Source organism: Saccoglossus kowalevskii, chromosome 16 (assembly GCF_978046115.1).
Source record: "Saccoglossus kowalevskii chromosome 16, keSacKowa6.1, whole genome shotgun sequence".
NCBI classification, from domain to species: domain Eukaryota; kingdom Metazoa; phylum Hemichordata; class Enteropneusta; family Harrimaniidae; genus Saccoglossus; species Saccoglossus kowalevskii.
This window is the reverse complement of record NC_140656.1, coordinates 25,713,061-25,732,807: the sequence shown is the minus strand read 5'-3', so window position 1 is coordinate 25,732,807 and position 19,747 is coordinate 25,713,061. Positions and strand designations below refer to the sequence as shown.

General features: G+C 34.8%; 2 protein-coding genes across 2 annotated transcripts in view; both read left to right on the top strand.

The window, feature by feature from the left end:
* LOC100378642 (nucleoredoxin-like) overlaps positions 1 to 9,926 on the top strand; it is a 43,755-nt gene extending 33,829 nt beyond the window's left edge. Inside the window, exons 2-8 of the mRNA XM_002741752.4 lie at positions 1,872 to 2,025; positions 2,629 to 2,726; positions 3,408 to 3,612; positions 4,126 to 4,214; positions 5,949 to 6,039; positions 6,445 to 6,566; positions 6,961 to 9,926. Coding sequence (XP_002741798.1) covers positions 1,872 to 2,025; positions 2,629 to 2,726; positions 3,408 to 3,612; positions 4,126 to 4,214; positions 5,949 to 6,039; positions 6,445 to 6,566; positions 6,961 to 7,149 — 948 coding nt within the window. The 3' untranslated portion in view covers positions 7,150 to 9,926. The remainder of the gene's footprint in view (positions 1 to 1,871; positions 2,026 to 2,628; positions 2,727 to 3,407; positions 3,613 to 4,125; positions 4,215 to 5,948; positions 6,040 to 6,444; positions 6,567 to 6,960) is intronic.
* Positions 9,927 to 12,360: 2,434 nt separating this feature from the next.
* The window catches only part of LOC102806196 (VWFA and cache domain-containing protein 1-like), a 29,579-nt gene continuing 22,192 nt past the window's right edge, over positions 12,361 to 19,747 (top strand). Inside the window, exon 1 of the mRNA XM_085491281.1 lies at positions 12,361 to 12,722. The gene's annotated coding sequence lies outside the window, so the exon portion shown is untranslated. The remainder of the gene's footprint in view (positions 12,723 to 19,747) is intronic.

Here is a 19,747-nt window from a genome sequence, read left to right as displayed (position 1 = left end):
TCTCTCAGCTATGTCTGCGAACTAAAATTATTCCCGATTTTTTGAAAGCAAGTTGACGAATTATTTTATTTTTTTATTTGCAACTTTCAGTAATATTAAATATAAATTTAATCAATTTCGGTATCTTGCCACATGTGTATCTCATTTCACCATGACTCATAGACTGATTACAGCATTTCAAAAGGTTCATTTGGAAACGTGAATCATCACAGATAAGTGAAGGCTTCATTCACTCTGTCACTCACTCATTTTCTCAAATAAACCTAACCTATTTTTTTTTTTTCACGTTATATTTAGTGTTACATAAATTTCTTCTATCAGTTAAATTCAAGAATAATACCTTTTGTATTTCTGTTTCTGTAATGTTACAATGCTTATATAAAAAGTAGAATTGGTCTAAACCAGCAGTGACAGGTTTGTGACGATGTCAATCAAAACCATGTACCACCATTGTACTATTAGTAAAAGGCTAAATAACTCAATCTATGGACGATAACACTGTGTGATGTAAGGAGAGTCTAGGCACTCATTCTGTCATACAATAAGAATGCACGTGAAAAGTGTTCCATTTTAGGTACTACCGGTAGTACATATATACGAAGCCATTTAACGCTATGTTGTAACATAATGAATGGCATTTGCAGTACCATCTTTCTTTATACTAGTCATAATAGTAACTAAATTTACTGATGTGGATGTGAAAATGTATCGGAAATTTCGATGTTTTGAATATTTTGACAATTTTAACAACTTTAATGTGGTGAAATTAAAAAAAAAAATATTGAGGTGAGTATTTCAAACTTCTGATATTCTTTTTTTCAACCTGAAACAGGTAGAATGTGACACCAAAGTTATAAGAAAATTATTGATTTTGTTCTTCTTTATTGCTAATAAAAATTACTTTTGTCTCACCAATGCTATATGAGGTACTTTAAATACATGCATATGCATTTTAAGGAATAAACTTAAAAAATACCAGAAAAAAACCTACACTTAGCAAAAATTCTAAAATATGTTAATATTCAGAGTTTAATAAAACAATTTAAATATCACCAAAGTAAAATTTCAGAGTGTGCCTAATTCCTTATAATAAAACAACAAATTGACCTGCTTCGTGCAAGTTTCATTTTTGACCTTTTTTTGCACTGATTGTAACCAAGGCATTTCCCCAAATCCTACAATATGCAGAATGTTGATACATTCATGTAGTTATGTTTGTTGCATATACATTATTATTACATATGTACTGCAGTTTATTTTGATTCGTCCCTGAAATCAAAATCGGTATTTCCACAACCATATGCAAATGAGGTCCGAGAGCAAACAAAGTAGTCCCTTCAGGAGTACAGTTTTTCGGAATAAACAATATTTAGAAGTACGATATTTTCCCCTTGGGGTACATGAATATACTTGCCGAGTGACATGAAATTTGAACAAGAGTAATGGTACTTTTAGGCAGTCACTTATTTTGGAGATGCGGTGTATTCTGCTGTACGGCCGCAGGATACACCGCATCACTCGTGAAAATAACTTCCATACGCAACGAAAGCCACGGGGAGGGTGTGGGGTTCTGTCATATTATTCAGTCATACAATAAATAATCTTTACTTAAACTCTAAAACGATTTTTTTATTAGATTTTGATCTTTTCATTAATTTAAACATTATCACAGTAATTCAAAAAAATAATGTCAAGTTGTAAGAATTTATGTTTTTTTTTTTCTTTTAATTCAAAATAAAAAAAATAAAATTACAGAATTATATGTCTGAATTGTATTTTGCTCATTTGTAAAACTGGCCACTAGAGGGCGCACTTGTTATTACGCTAGTGTAATCATCAAACTCAGTTCTCATGTTTTTCTCACTTTTTAGGATAAGTTATCAAAGAAATTCAAAATTCAGGGTATACCCACTTTTGTGTTAATGGACAGCACAAGTGGACGTGTGGTTACAGACGATGGAAGAAACGTTGTGATGGATGATCCGAATGGAAACAATTATCCATGGAAACCCAAACCGTTCTCAGGTAAGGTTATTGCAAGTTTCATTCAAATGTGTTGAGATATTTAAAAAGTCGTAGTCGTCGCGGTGCGCATGTGCAACATTTATGTTGATAAACATTGATTTTCCCACAATTCAATGCACTCTTCTAATAGAAATCACAAGTATGAGATTCGTGGGTGTGACTTGCACTAATTACCTCCAGTGACTTTTTTGATACCTTTCAATCAGCTGAAAATCCCTAATTTAAAGCTTTGTAACGTCTCAGTTTACACTTGTTGATCTGCACAACAGTCGAAGTCGCCATCTTTGTTTATATGAGACCCAGATATCTTGCGCATGCGTGGGGCGACGACTACCGCCCATTAAATCAGTAACTAACCATGAATGCTAATTATCTTCGAGCACATATACATGTACCAAGTTTCATCATATATAGACTGCAGTGTATTCTCAGAGCATATGTGTACAGAAATGTATCAAGTTACATTGAATTCTGTTAAGTGTTTCTTGAGATATCAGTGGAACTGTTTATAATCGTTAAATTACTATTATGTTTGATATGTTTTAGATTTTGTAATTTTTCATGTCGATATTATTGTGAATGATTATTTTTTTTTTTCAACAGAGATAATTGGAACAAACTTTGTCAACAACAAAAAAGAAGAAACTTCCATAGAGTGTATGAAAGACAAAATATTATGCATATATTTCTCAGCACACTGGGTTAGTTGCAATTTCTTGCAATTTGTTTTTTGACGATGTTTGCCCAAAGTCCAAAAATATAATTTCACTTTTGTGTGTACGTGCACCTATATCTTGAACATATCTGGACTGATACAAACCTTACTTCGTCGTGAACTTGCTTTACCATGATTCAGTTAAGAAAATAATTACAAACTTCAAAAACACTTGATGTAAACAAACAAAACGGAACAAGCTGTGATTCAGAATCAAAGTAATCAGTGGCGCAAACCAAATGACAAAATGAGGAACTGAATTCCTTTGTTGTGAATGTGTGCATTTACGTGTACATGTACAGTTTGTATATGCAGATTGATTGGTTTCATTAAACCCCTTAGCTGAGTTGATAATCATAAACCTATCCTCCTAACCTGCTTTAGTATTGTCATAGGTACCCCCTAGGCTGGTTGCAATATCAACAATGTTGGCCAGAAATGATTGTCATCATCAGAATCTTTATTGTAGTTGATTATTATCATAGGAACACTTAGTGCAGTTGAATATCATCACCAATACCCCCTAGCTGATTTGATTTTCAACACCAGAACACAAGCCTTCATAATTATTTCATATGTGATACAGCCCATGGTGTAACTCATGGCAACCAGCGCTATGGAGAAGCAACATCGGGTGATAACCTCAAACTTTTATTGTTATTTTCAGTGTCCACCGTGCAAAGCCTTCACTCCTGTTTTAATTGAACTTTATAAAAAATTAAAAGACGATCATAAAGCCATGGAAATCATCTTTGTTAGTTCTGATCGTAGTCAAGAATCATTTGACCAGTATTTCAGTACGATGCCCTGGCTAGCTGTACCCTATGGGGACACCAGGATCGAACAGCTTTCAAAACTGTTTCAAGTTAGCGGTGAGTGTCTTTTCTTTCTTGAAAAATGTGCTGATCAATTGATGGTTGAATGGATGAGAGAGAGGAGTGTAATCCACATCACCAATTGTATTTTTGTTTCTACTGCTGAAAGTTGTATTAAATTTTCACATAGCTGAAATATAGTTGTATACAGCTTGTGAAAAGTTAAGGTGATCCCATTTACATAGCTTTAAAGATAATCATGTCTTCAATATAAGTAGTATTCATCATGTTATCTAAAGGGTAAATGGGTTGCAGTGCCCTCTACCTGTTGATGAGCGCCCTCTTGTGTCTTGTTTTTTTTATTACATTTATCGTGTTATCCCAGGGTAAATGGGTTGCAGCGCCCTCTAAGCAATTGATGAGTGCCTCTTTGTGTCCTGTTTTCTATTGCATTCACTGATTTAACAAAATGCATCTGATGATCAATTTTTGCACTAATCCAATAATTTCAGTAGTTTGGTGTCTTGCATATAAGATAAAATAAAAAATGTGTTATATCTTGATGTTCAGGTATTCCATCATTGGTTGTCATGGATACCAATGGTGAGGTCATCACCAAAGATGGAAGGAGTTCTGCGTCATCAGATCCTGACGGAAAGGTAATTATAAATGTTCAAAGATATGAATTTGGCCACCTGATTGGCTGAAGAAAGGTCTTATATCTGGCACCAGAAAACCTATTATTCTGCTCTGGAACTAAATAAATTTGTTTAACTATTTCTAACTGGATCAAGATTACACAACTGTTAGCAATATTGTTGGTTATTGCTGGTTTGTATGATCAACTGATCAGAAGTGGGAAACCAGGCACATAATGCAAATTATGATTGCCAAAAATGGAAATTTTGACAATTTTTCAGGAAAGCTTCTTATGAAGAAACAATCTTTGCAGAACAAATTTAATACATAATGTCATCAGCACATCTGTTTTTGTCACTGTCACGGCGCATCTGTTTTGTAAATACAAAGAATTAACAGTAAAAATAATATTTTTATTTTCATGTTTGCTTTGCGTGTGTGTGGCAATAATGTCTTATTGGTATTATTGCCAGTTAGTTGTAAATAGTCATAAGCTCTGTATTTGAATATTCTAAATCGATCAAAGTGAACATTTCCAGTGCTACCCAAAAACACTAGAAATACCACATTGACAAGGTGTAGCCTGTATTGGGGGGGGGGGGGTATTTAATGTATAAACAAAAGTCAAATTTAATTTATAAAAAATACCAGTTTGAAGAATATCAAATTTGTTTAACACCTCACCTTTACTTTATTGATATTTGTATAATAAATCAAATCATCTAATGTTTATTCTGCTTTGTTTTCTTGCACGTAATTTAGATCGTTTTGACAATTTTACAAATGCTGATCACGTCCATGTGTTTCTCACACTTACAATTCTCTGTAAGTGCAGATACACTTTTTTCACCTTTAGACCTACTTTTTTTTTTTTGGAAACATTTCCATGACGATTTATCAAATTTGCTGATTTTTACTTCACATCATTTTTTTTCAATTCTTGCACGTTATCAATACTGAACTATGAATAAAATAGTTCTCCTTATGAATGGCTGAGACAGTGAACAATGCATTACTCGCACAGTCTATTATTTCCCGGTTGAACTGACTATCACCAGCTGGAATGAATATTGATTTCAGACCCTTCCTTTTGGTTTGATTGGTCTACCCTTTTCTTTGTTCTCTCACTGCCATTTGTGACACTGCTGTTGAAGAGTTCTGACCCGAAACGTCTTGTTGAATTTCTTTTATCTTGTTTTGTGCTATTTGATTGCATGGGTTGTTCTATATTGATTTGTTCTATCGGCGCATTGCAGTCTTTCTTTGGAGTGAATAATATTATAATAGTGTATTTGAAAAAAAAAAAATTTAATACCTCAGAATCAAATATGAAATATTGCCTTTGGTAGTGACTTATTTGGCATGAAATAGGGTGGAATAAATAAATCACTTGAAAATAGATAGTTTTGTGTTTAAACCCCATTACAGATAAAGATTTACTAAAAATCGGTGTACACTGAAAAAAAGATGTGTAAGAACAGAGCAATCCAGTAAACTTATGAAATCAGCTTATGAAATTAAAGATTTATTAGATTAAAATTGAATATTCAAAGTGAGCAATATTTTAAATTTAAAATATATTGAATATTACTGCAAAAAAAAGTGTTATTCCTGTCACAGAAGATGACGCTTTTATGCAGAGGTCATAATCAGAGTTCTATTCATATGGGCATTGTACAATCATTCACCTCCTTTTCGAAAATATTTATTTTTGACAATGTTTAAACTTTTTAAACTAATTTTTCATTTTGCAGGATTTTCCGTGGCGCCCAAAAGCAGTGAACAATCTGACGGGATATGCTGCTGGTATTCTAAATGAGGATGCATGTCTTATTTTATTCACTGGTAGGTTTGTCGTTTTTTATCACTTAAATCATTTGAGTGTCAAATAATTTTCCTGCTCAAAATAAATATTTTCTATGATTTCAGTCTCAATGTTGAACCAAACAGTAATGTGACATTGCTTCACAAATGTTTAAATTTTTGTAAACATTTTCTGTAGTCAAAAAAAACAGACAAGTGAAACTATTTTGTCAATGGTCAAAGTTGATTTTGCTCTATGAGGATTAATGAGCATTTCTATGCTGAAATTTTTTTCTTATACATGTACAACTTCTGCTTGTGAAAAACAAATAATGGTGACATCACTTGCATCATTTGCCATTGTAAAAAGCCATATTAAAAATCCCCCTTAAGTTAAATGGCCTCTTAGATTGTACACTGAATGTATTATCTTTTGAACCTTTCCAGAGGGTGAAGAACAAGACATACTTGCAGCCACTGACATTGTACAGCCAGTAGCTGAGGAAATACTCAAGAAGTACAAGGCATTGGAAGATGAGCCTCCATTGCAGTTTTTCATTGGCGGTGACGTAAGTCATCTTTTTTTTTTTTATTCATATGTTTAGCAAAACTTTTCCAGCTGCTTCAAAGGCAGCATAGTCAGTTGTCAGGCACATAAACATAGGATAAGTATGTAGGTTGTAAAAATAGATACATCAAAATTTGTTTCAAAAAATATCAACTTACTGCTAAGAGAACTATAACTTAAAGCAAGAGGGTCGTCATCTGTGCACACGCAGGAATTGAGTCCCAAGCGGCGATAACAACACACGCTAAAAACGCAAAGGCTCATGGGTAGACGCTTGTTGGTAAACAATGACACGCTATGGCCACCTGAAGCATGTGCAGGTGACGACTCCCCCGCTTTAAAGTCTGCCATTTATAGCATTCTATTTAAACAGTTATGTATTTGTTTATAAACAGGATGAAATTGTGGATTCTGTGAGAGATTTCTGTTCAATGGACGACAAAGTACCACTGCTCACCATCCTAGATATCCCGGAACAGTTCATTTACATCTACGAAGCAGAGGACATCACGCCAGAAACAGTTTATAAATTTGTTCAAGATTACATAGCGGGAGTGCTGGAAGGAACACCCTTACGTGGATGAGTTAATGAGCGTCAACATTCAAATGAAGACTCTCTCTATTGCTGAATAGTTTTTTTGTTTGTTTTATTTGCAGAACGATCAGAAATATTTGCAGAATTCTGTTCTATTCGGTGTTAGGCGTAAACAAAATTCTCCCCACAAATACGACACTGATAGGTTAAAGGTCACATTGAAGTCAAAATTCAGCGTTCTGTTTTTGTATTGGTCTGAATAGCCTCACATATCATGCAGGATATCATTTTGATCAATTTAAATACTTAAAAAAATAAATGTAAAAAACAAAGATATACGTCAGGTTTTCATGAGCTTTAAATACGAATGGCTGTTTTACTATCCCCTCCTTTTCCCCCTTCAAGACTGTTTCACATGGGATAGATGGTCCCATTATATTTTAATAAGTGTAGATTTTTTATCTAACTTCCTAACATTTCTGAAACCAAGGTGAAGTGGGTTTTTTTAATGCTGAGTTAAATTTCAATAGGCTTGAGTAGGGGAATTCGTTTTGTAATTTTTTCTATGTATTTATTGACGTTGACACTGTCAGAGGATCATGTCATCATTTTACATTTTATATTTATGCAATATAAATATGGCTAGCTGAATTATGTTCCTATGAATTTCAGTATGGATACGTGAAATACAAACCCAGATTTAATAATAAATATGATTCTGAAAGCATTTTTAAAAAATGGGTGCATGTTGTATCTAAAAACAGATTCATGTAGCCGAAATGTAATTTAGGTTTTTGTGAGCAAAATCTAAAATTAGTGTTCATGATATTAATTATGCAGATTATGTTTTGCTTTGAAATATTTAGCGGAACGTACATGAACGTTTATCGATGGTGTTACTGCTGTGTTGAAAAATGTTTATCTCCATGGTGATTGAAAATATACTTTGTGAAGTATTTACTATGTGTCCTTTTTATCAAAAATAATTTGAAGACAAAAAAAAAATGTACTTTGCCGTTCTCAAAAAATTGAATTTTGATATGTAGCGTATTTTAATCAAAAGCAAGTTGTATATATTATTATTATTATTATTATTATTATCTGCGTACAAGCCATTTAGTGCCAATGGTGTGTCAAGCGCCCACACAAGCACCTCATTTGTTGTTATCGCACAGTGATAAAAATAAGAAATGTGCATTTCTTAAAAAAAGTAATTATGGTTTGTCTGGAATACCAGTATGGATTTTTCGTGTGTGTGGGGAGGGGAGGGGAGGGGGGGGGGTGATAGTTTGAATTCATTTTGATATGATTATCATTTTTTTAACTGTCTGCCATCGCACCATGTGTGATATAGGTCAATGTGACCTGTACAACATGTGAAAATATATTGTTTGTGTAATGATCGACTACTATGGTGCAGTTAAGTTGCATTCCTACTGTCAGGTACCATTCCCTCATCTATATCAAATGTTTAGATTGTCGATGAGTATGAGAAATTAACTGCAGAATGTTAATTTAAGTTGTCTGTCCAGTTTGTGCGAACTTGCACCTCTATACTTAGTCTTTTGATATATATAACCTAAATTACTGTTCTGAACGAGACAACAGACAGAGAATGTTTTATTTAACAACGTCACAAAACCTTCTCGCTACCTTAAATTGACCGAGATTTCTAAACAGTAGACACTGAGTTAAGGGGGCTTGGTTTTTCCTTGAAGCCAGTAATTTTAGGTATGTTTGTTCAAGGGATAAGCACCCCCCCCCCTTCAAGTGCTTTAAAAATAAGATAAATGGTGAGTGCAGGATATTTAACTTTAATACATCATATTTTATTAGCAAATATAATACCAATTTCACAAACTTTATATCTCTAGCTTGTTATGGGAGTGATGTTTCACAAATTTGCATTGTGGGAATGCAACTTTCAGACCTTTGCTTGTTAAGCCATTCATGCCTACCTCTGGTTTGTTCCAACACAACCTATTCAATCTGGTGAATCTGAGTTATTCGTTGAAACCCAATGCTAGTATTGGATTTGGATTGGTTTTAATCAATATGGACCTAAAAAATATTTTTGCAGTTTCTTTTAACATTTCTATACAGTTTCTTAACAGAGTAATTACAAAACCTGCAACAGTCTTGTTGTGTTTTGTTTGACATGGGTCTTTTGCAAGATATACAACCTGTGTGAAAAGAAATTGTTTATACATACAACAAATACACAGTACCATAACAATTGGGTCATTCTCACTAATATTGTTTTTGGTTCACTAGTACTGGTACAGGTTTCATTCTACCTCATTTCCAGACTGATTCTCTAATTAGCCAAAATCTCTGTTAGAAAAATAGTTGACCACCAGACTTATTGAAATAAGAATGACCGCATCCCCAGGACATCCCCACACATATGAGAAATAAAACATTCTTTTTAAATATTTCTCTGAACCTAAATAATATTGATTTCCGAGCGCTTCTATTAGTGCAGCATGGTTGGTAATGTAATAAACGCATTAAAATTTTTCCCTCATAAATGTACATTGTATATGGTGTTCAAATGCATGAATGTTTTGTTGTACTCTGTAAATAAACAAAACACTGATACTTTCGTTTTATTCATTTGCTGAGCTCTTAAATGATTTTCACATTGTCTTCCTTTCATAAAATTGCAGAAGCTAGTCTGTGATAGCGCCCTCTTGTGGTTAGTAATAGCGCCATCACTTGGTGAGATATTGCGTTACAGTTGTTTATGCTTTAAAGCTACACATGTACATTACTTTGGGTAGATGTATACTAATAGATATGTTACAATAAACTTGTTACAACATCTGTTTTGTGTGCTGGCTTGTATTATATTCATCTTAAAAAAGTAATATGGATGAAAACATGCATTTTGTATTAATATTTTTCAATGCTGCATAATTATGACCAAGTTGTATCATGATTTATTATGTTGATTTTGTTCAATGGATAAAATACGAAAACCACTTTTATGCATGTGTAGCGACTGTAATTGTAACAAAACAATCAGTGTATTGAAAAATGTAATTATTTCATTGAATGAATAATTAATTGTGTGCTGCATGAACAATATGTTTAGTTCTGAATAATTTGTATTCAATTGTATTGGACAGCGTAAAGTATAAAGCTCATTTAAAATTGCATGTTCTTATCCATATTGCATCTGTGCTGTTTGTGTATGTTTTCATGCATATACCTGCAGGGCAGTCAGCTATTTTTGTATACACTACGAGATGCTGCATTATCCATGAATTTGATCCTTGAAATATTGCATGGGATTCTACAAACATGAATATATTTGAGGGGGGATTTCCATGCTTAATAATAGTGCTATACATATGTAATGATGTAAGTGCACCTCAATTCCATAATTCCCATTTGAAAAATCGGCATTTTGAAATTTAATTATAGAAACCATTTGATTTTTACAATAGATATTTGGTTTGCAGCTTTCTTGTAATAAATGAGATCATAAAGTGAACGTAAAATCACTTATTAAATGCATTGGGATGGCATGGTTTACATATGGCCATGATTTTAAATCGGAAGGGTCACCTGCGCATGCGTCCCAAGCGACGATAACATCGCAAAGGCTCATGGGTAGACGCTTGTTTGTAAACAGCGACACGCTATGGCAGTTTGGCGCGTGCGCAGGTGACTACTCCCCTGCTTTAATATTGCAAGATTTAACTGTTTCAAAACAGCCTCCATAATACAAGTATTGCCTATATATGGCAGTATACAGTTACACTATTCATCTATATTAACACATGCATACACTGCCAGAATTTGGATAATTGGAAGTGCAATTCTCACCACCTCGAATACAAAACGCGCGCGTCTTTGGAACGTTTTTTCTGTTTCGCGCATTGCATCACGGGGAAAATGTCCACATAGTATACATTTGCATAACACAATCAAAGAACTGATCTACGTTCTTCTGAGTTTGTTTTATCAGCTGTAAAAGTGTTAGAGGTTGTCCAAAATATGTTGAAATATTTGAGCAAGTGCAACTGTTAATCTTATTATAACTTAATAGATAGAGTTCCACTTGGTTTAGCCGTTAAAAACGTGAAATAAAAATAGATTTGCCATAGTATTATAACATAATGACAGTCGCATAATAAGTTAACGGATTATAAGTGGACAGAAAAATAAATGGGAAGGATCTTGATCCCATAGATGAACTAACACGGGAAAGATAGAATGCTGAATAAAAAATCTTTTCCCGGTAAAAATAGCACTTTATAACATTAATAGCTCCCGTTTCCAATTATAAGTTGAACGAGGGATGTTGAATTGCATTCCTTGAATGTTTTGTTGTTTCGTATATTGGGCATACAGTTTGATGAGTTGATGTGTAAAAATTGACAACATAAGTTGGAAAAGAGGAGGTGATTAATTTAGCAACACCAACAAGACGTCGACACCTGCCATGTGTATAGTTGTATTCCACAGTCACTTGGGGGTTGAAAATCAATAAATTCTCATTTAAAAAAAAAAAATAGAATTTATTGATTTTCAGCCCCCAAGTGACTGTGTTGTATTCGGTGAAAATACACAACACACAGAATTGCAGATATGACTCTATGTCTATGATGGCTAAACAGATGGTTCATTGCATTTTCTTAACATCGTGCAAACGTGTGGTTTGTACTGTGAAACGCAAAACGTGTCGACCCCGGAAGTTCGAAAGTCGCGTGGTTAATGTCGAATCGAACGGACCCGTTGTATTCGAGATACTGAGAATTGTATGTCAAACGTGAATGGGATTGGATCCCATTTGATATCACACAGATTTTTTTTGTCGACACCTTTGACAGTTTATAAACATGCCAGTTTATACCATTGTTCTTGACATTTTGGATTCTTGTATCTCGATAAATCATCTGGTGGTCCAATTTTAATCGTTTTTGGTATCCTGGCGGTATGAACCAATAAAAAATTAAAATATTGCGATTGTCTTTCGTTGCTAAGTGTATTGTCGTGTGTTATGTGAACTTAGGCAGCATTTTCTGTAACTGTGAGATACTGCGTGTAATTCGTATGTGTCTTTGCCCATCCTCTGCTGTTAACTAGCTTTATTTAATTAAATTAAGTTTAATTAAGCCTTCTTCCAGATTGTGTTAGCCGTTGCCATTAATGTAGCCTCAGACTACTTAAAAAAATAGTAGTCTGAGTTTTGACAAAGTTTCCTTTGTGTAGTATGTAGCGAACTTTTGCCCCATTGTTATAGTAGTAGGCCTGTCTGGCTTTGTTCTTCTTTAACTGCCTGGCTATACTCGCAACTGTTGTTGGTTTGAGCAGGGCCCTGGTTTGAGATATTTACCCGCTATTGTTAATAGTCTCTGCACTGGAGAGGAATCCATACGTCGTGTTGGAGTGTTTTGAAATCTAGTATGCCAAGCTACGAATCGAAGTGATAACAATGCCATTTTCAATGCATCGTAAACAAGTTCCACGTGACTAAGGGAAAGTACGTACTATTTTTAAAAGAGAACAAAGCTTGAAGGAGGAAGTTAACAAAAAAAATCCTGCCGTGGGTATTCTTATTACCTTCTATCGCGTACATCGACTTCACTTGACATTGATTTCAGTGACAAGGTAAGATCAAATTCAATTGCGTTTAAAGCGCGGTGGTCGTCGCGCAGCGCGTGTTCGAATTTCATGTACATAAACAATGTATTTTACACACGTTATATACGTCGCTATGAGTTCCTAATCAAACAGGACGCGGCGCGACGACTGCCGCCCTTTAATTTGTTGTCGAATGCTGTTATGGATTAAACTTGCCGTACCGATAAATTGAGACGGTTCTTTGGTTAACGCGATCTTACTAAAGACCTGATAAGATTTGTGTGTGTTTTGCGTGGAATTTCAGTATTTTCATTGATTTTTGACGAGTTGAATGTAAAATATAGGAAAAAAGGTATATTCTCTGGATTTTATTTAGAAGTTCACTAAATCATTCCTTCAGCGAAAATAGCGAAAATTAATTCCAAGCAAAAATAAAGTATTTAACAGTTTTATGTCAAGATATTTGGCGTCAACGTTTGAAAGTCTATCTGAATTGTGTGATGCCATGGTGTACCTTATCTAATTGAACAATATAAAGCTGTTTTTAACACAGCAGATTAATACCCAGTGTTTGTGTGATGCCACCGTTTTCATCTCCCGGCTTTTTATTCCTGCGTTTAGAGAAGTTAAATAACATAACCATTGACTAGAAGATCCCCTAGCTTTGGAACAAATACTAAGAAATAACATAATTTTATTTAACAACTTTCCACTACTTTGATATTTGACAGGTTAACATAAACATATTTTCTGTTACAATTAGTGGCCGGTTGGGAACGATTTTCGCTTACTAATCAACATCATCAAAACAAATACTCGAAATGTAATCATATGTAAATTTCACTGAATCTCATTTAAATTCATCTATATTTAGCTTTAGATTCATTGCACAGAATTGCGTAACGTTGACAAGGCTACTCATGCTTTGTGTAGGTGTGTGGGATCACATGTCATTGACCACCGATCTGTCTGAAGAAGACCTCATACCTTTGTACATACGTGTACTTTTTGTCTGCCGGCCAGATAAGTCACAAAGCAGTTTTTTGTGAAAAGAAAACAAATTGACCCCCAGTAATAAAAAAATAAGTTTTGTCTTATAGTATATGATTTTCCAGCAATGTAAATTGCGCCGTTGTTAAATATACGGCTGTGCTACAACGGAGTGAATGTTATGTGTGCACAAGGCACTGCAAACTACCTTATTTTCGCTGTGGAGGTAACGCAGTCTGAGTGAAAATAGCTTTTTTCCTATATTTTACATTCATCTTATCACAAATTAATGGAAATAAACTCCTCACAAACAGCCAAATTATCTTTTCAGTGGAAAATTTACAATAGTAATCGACTTATCCAGGAAATCGTCAAATGACGTAAAACTCTAAACTACCCGTCGGATGGTATTGCTCGTATCAATGCCATAACTAACAATTTGTAGCGAAACATTTTAAGATGTTTTCGCTGTACATTATCTTGACCAAAACATAGCTCCCTTTGATCTCAATAATTAAAGAACGCCCGTTTCAAGCTCTAGGTGGTATTAGTTTGGCTCTGTGCCAATACAGAGTAAGTTCTTTTCATCAGGACAGTCAACGCTGTGTTTGTGAGCACATTTGCGTTGAGCCCTTTTGACATCAGTTTGACCAAATGAACCGGTGTATAAACGCCAACATGACCATTACTTGCTTGGCGTTTTACATAATATATATATATATACCATGTGTAATTAAATACTTGTTGGCGAATTACCCTTAAAATTGAGAAATTATTGGTCATATTTTCGTTTACAAATCGATGTTGGTTCATACGATTTTTGTTATTCGTGTGAGCATTGTACAAGATTCACGATTTTGTAATTTTTTTTCACGTTTTTATACCAGACTGGACATACTAACATAGAGACATTACTTATAGTTGACGTGTCTTTTGATGCGTCAATTTAATTTGATATTCGAGATCACTGGGAATACATTACAGTACTATGATATCACATGCTTAGTGGATTACTGGGGCCCTGTGCAATATGCTTATTGCTGGGATTTTCCACTTCGTTTGTAAGGTAACATGATGTTTACTGCCACAACATATAATTATGGTCTGCCCACGTCTTTCATTGCCTAATTGATACAGTCAAACGGGGACTATGTCATTGAGAATAATTTAAATACATGAAATCTCTTATTCAAACTTAGATGAATTATTGTGGTTAATTAAAACAAAATAAATTTCATCAGGTGGAGTGTTTGGCAAATTAAAACAAGTTATACTCCTGTGTTTTGCACGATTTTATTTTTAAGGAAGCTTGGATGAAGTAGATATATGAATTATTTGTAAATAATCGGTGTTTGGCTGTTGCAATCAATACAGAATGAGTGAATAGTGTGGGTAACCCCCAGGGGAGGTCACACATTATAGGGACGTGTGGCCCTATAGTGGGGTCGTACATTTTAGCTGTTTGTCTAGAATGGGGTATAGATTTGCTTGCCTTTAGGTCTAATATCAGGTTTGCCTGTCTAGGATGGGGCCGGGGTATGGCGTCTGTTTTTTTTAATTTCCATGTATTTACCTGAGTTTTAGTACTTTTATTGATGAGTCCGGGTGACGAGTATAACTGAAACAATTTAGTGACAATTTGGTCTCTGATGGGATATACAAAATCACTATTTGGTCTATAATGTGGTATGGTTTTTGAGGTGAAAATGAGGTGTCTATGATGGGGTCTGGTGGTTTACTAGTACTTCCCGGCCGCACACCCCTACAAAAGTGAAAGGCCAGTGAACCCCGGGGGTAACACTACCTCAAGATCTACTCAGTTGAAAACTAAAGATCAGTGGGGTATGTGTAAACAGATCTTACACTAGAAGGTAAATGTGATTGATTTTAAGTGCACATAATCATTGAACGTTTGACCACAACATTTTAAGAGAAAGATAATACTATATTGTCACTGTAATATAAAATTATATTTGCATGCACGAATATAAAAAAACACAGTCACTGTATTTTGCAGTCCGCTAAAAACCAAAGACCTTAGACAACATGGACTTTGTCCAACCATGGAGGTAGAAAAGAGAAGGAGCACTGACGGAAAATAGGCCAATTGTTTATTGCTAAGTTAAGCTCCTAGTCCCTTTGTGCTCCTGTCGTTTGAACTCGATGATAGTTGGCGATTGTTTAAACGAGTGTACTGATCGTAATATTCAGATTACACAGAAAAAATGTTCCAATGAAATATTAAATCAGTTGCGCAGACCATAAATGAGGTCGTTACTCATGCGCAGTGAGCTTTGTTGAAAACATGAGGTCACCATTCACACTACACACCGGAAACTAGACACATGGACATTTAATCCCGTTTGTAGTTCAAGATTGTCTATTACTTATGCTCTCTGACGAGTCAGCTTTTGAAACACTTTATTTATATGATCCACAGAATACCGCAAAAATATTTTTCTTTTTTTACGCCGATGGTCCAACGTAGGTTATAATCTTCAGTACAGATAATCTCCTTAATTCTTATAACTGGCAGATTTATGTTATGATAACAGTTTTAGTTGTTATCTTTTTACAGTTGGTATAAAAGTGTTTTTTTCACTATGGGTTTTTTTCCTAGGGTTTTTTTTTCCTAGGGGTTTTTTTCCTAGGTTTTTTTTTTCCTAAGGGTTTTTTTTTCCTACACTCATCTTTGATTAGTCATACCATGTCAATATTCATATGCATCACAGTTTAACGGGTTGTCTAGGCTATATCCATTTATAATGATACATAAGTTTGACCGGTCATTCTTTACTTTTAGGCAGTTTTATTTTCTTGTAGAGAAAACTTCCTTTTTTTATACTTTTATGCTCTTATCGCTATTTTTTGGTTTCACTCGTACTAATAGAATGGACGGAGTCATTCGGTTTTGATAAAATGTAATTATTCTGATTATATTCTAATTTGGCTCAAAGTGTGTAGCTACACAAACCCTAGCAGCCGTGTTTGGCTGGTGGAACAGGAGAGGATGCAACATAGATGTTGACATGGTTTTGTTATCCGCCACCCAAAGTGTAATTATAAAAGTACATGAAAGGGATACCTACAGTTGTACGCGTGTTGCACATCTGTTTTCTAAGCTCTGTGCTAAAATCAGACACAGCTCAATGCAACAGGACACATTTCCATGCCATGTAGATTGTTCTTCGAAATGCTATTGTTTATAACAGTATTACTGCGCAGTATCTTTAATGCGTTCCTTTAAGTCTTGGCTTTATAAAACATCACATAGAACATGTCCGAGATACAGGCGTCGACAGACGTGTATATGTAAAATTATAATTCCCCCGTTTTCAAAATTATTACTGTTTTATTTTGTTTCTGAAATGGCATATATTATAGTAAGTTAGAAAGGAACACATTTTCAACCACTTTATTGTAAAAAAGTATAACTTTTTCAACACACGAGTTACACTTTACAGCGGTGTTGAATTGACAATGTATAATTGATTGGCTAAGCAGTTAGGGCCACGGTCATAGGCCAAAGAGCAAAGGTCTGTGCAAAATGTAAATCTATTTTTAAAAGTGAAGTGATTGTTGTTATTGACATTGCAACAAATAAATAAAACAAATAAAATGAACAAATGAAATATAAGAGCAACACAAAAACACGACATCTTTAACGGGGGAATAAATCAGACCACAGTTGGAAAATTGCCAAATCCTTGCCACCTGATATCCGTTTGTACGTAGTTCGTGTCATTTCTTGTCACTACACTATAGCATGTTCTGTCACCGGTTATGTATAGTAGATATATTGTTCCCACTGACATACAGTATTCATAGAAGGGGGCAGACAGCCAGCAGAGGTAGAAAAGTGTTAAATTTTTTTTTTCGGCATTTTTTGTTACAACAAGCAGCCATCTATGCTAAATCAGGTCCTTATATAGTAAGGTTTTACGTCAGGGGCGATGCCAAACTTAAAAATCTTTTTTTGCCCATGTTTGGGACAAAATTCAAAAATGGTCCAATCCTTTTAAGATGCAAAACAATTTACTCGGCTTGACGAGTAAAGTTCAAAAATGTTTGACCTATTTTTGACCTAGCGTTACGTCACAATGATCGAATAAGTGAAAGGGTCAACACACTTTTCGTGAAGGGTCAAGTTCATAAAATCTGTTATAATGGTCCGATTTTGACAATTTTGGTGTCTAATTATGTGTTTTCTTGCATTAAAAAGCCAATAAGACAACTTTCATAGACCATTATGCCAGTCTTAGTTATGGAGATACAATTACGTCAGATAAGATGGGTCTTAAAAATGGTTATTACATCAAAATCATGATTTGCCTCTTTTACATCAATCACATTAATTATATATATATAAAAATGTATAAATGTTATTTAGAGATGGTGATGGTTTGTTGCGGTTTTGAAGTGTTTAATGTTTTTGACGAATCACAGTACAAAGGAAGTAACACGTAGTAGGTGTTGGAGGTCACAGTTCAAGTTTATACCGGCGATAATGCTAGTGATGTTAGGTGGAGATTCTGTCTCATTCGGGTGAAAACTAGCGTTCGTTTTTGTTTTTATTTGAGTTGATGTTTGGTCATGCGATCCGTACATTGGTTCGAGAAGTAGAGATGTCACTTGCGTTGGCACATGATTTACAGTGTAGTTCGCATTTTGGCCAAGTATCGCCGTTGGTTATTCCATGGAACTATAAGGGGTTTATAGTTCCATGGTTATTCATTTCGGTCCGTGCCACCATAGTTGTGATTCGTCCAATTAATCCTTTAGGAGATATACCCCCGAGTAGGCAAGTCCACAGGGTTTTGCGTAGTAGGAATATATTTGTATCCGTGTTTGAACGAATTCATTTCCTTGGCTCGGTTCTTTGTAAATACATCTTGCTTTCCTCGTCCATGCACCGTGACCCAATGTAAGGTAATTTTTGACTCTGATCAGAGTGATAGTGGCTAGTGATTGTGTATTTATTCAACAGTGATTTCATTACAAATTGGCTTAGATGTGGCGATGACAGCTTATGTTTGACGGTTAATTGGTGCGACTTTGGATTTAACGTTAACCATCGCAGTTTGGTGTTCGTCTGATACTAGATAAATCGCACCACCGTAAGCCATTTTCGAGGCATCTGAGAAGGCGCGTATTTCTACGTTGGTGACGTAGTTCGAGAAATAACGTCTGGAGATATTAATGTTGGTGACTTGGTGTAGTTCTTCAGCAATCTTATTCCATACAATTAATAGTTCACTAGTAATTAGCTTATGCAAGTTATTGTTGGAATAAATACCGGAGAATATAATCCCAGGGGGTCATAGATTGATGTTTTGAATGGGCTGTTAATATAATTAATGTCCGTCAGCCACAGACATTTCGTAAATTTGCGGTCATGGATCTGCAGAAAAGCTTTCTCTATATCTGCAGTCAGTGCAATCAAAATCTGATTAGTATTGACGTCAAGTCACTTAAAAGTGGTTGACTGACCTGGTTTGTCCATTGCTTGGCGACGCACTGCAATCGTAAACTATATACGTATGGTGTGGTGGAATGTCCCGTTTAATTTAACGGTGTGGCAAATCATGTCCTTTTGTTTGGTTATCATTGATGACTTAAACCTTGACGAATTAATCTGCAATAATTTATTATACTATTGTAGACGAGAATAAGTTCAGCGAGCAATTTCTGTAACATGTTGTGGGTGCGTGCATTTGCAGACGCGAAGTTAGTGGGTTATCATGATTTTCCGTCCATGGTAGTCTTTCCGGGTTAAATTATGATTTGTATAATGATGACACTGGTCATCGTGGGTCGGCTTAGCATCGGGAGCTGAAATCGTTTTGTATATCACGATATTTTCCAAATCCCAGTAAGATGTTATCTTTTTATCTAGCTGTTCATTCAGTAGATTTCATCGCTGTGAGATAGAAAGTTTGTATGTTAGTACATGTACTTCGTTGTTTACCAGTGTGTATATGTTCCAAAAGTAAATAGCACAGGCCCATTGCCCATTTAAATTGGTACACAAACCAGAAAATTATTTGGAGAAAATACAAAAC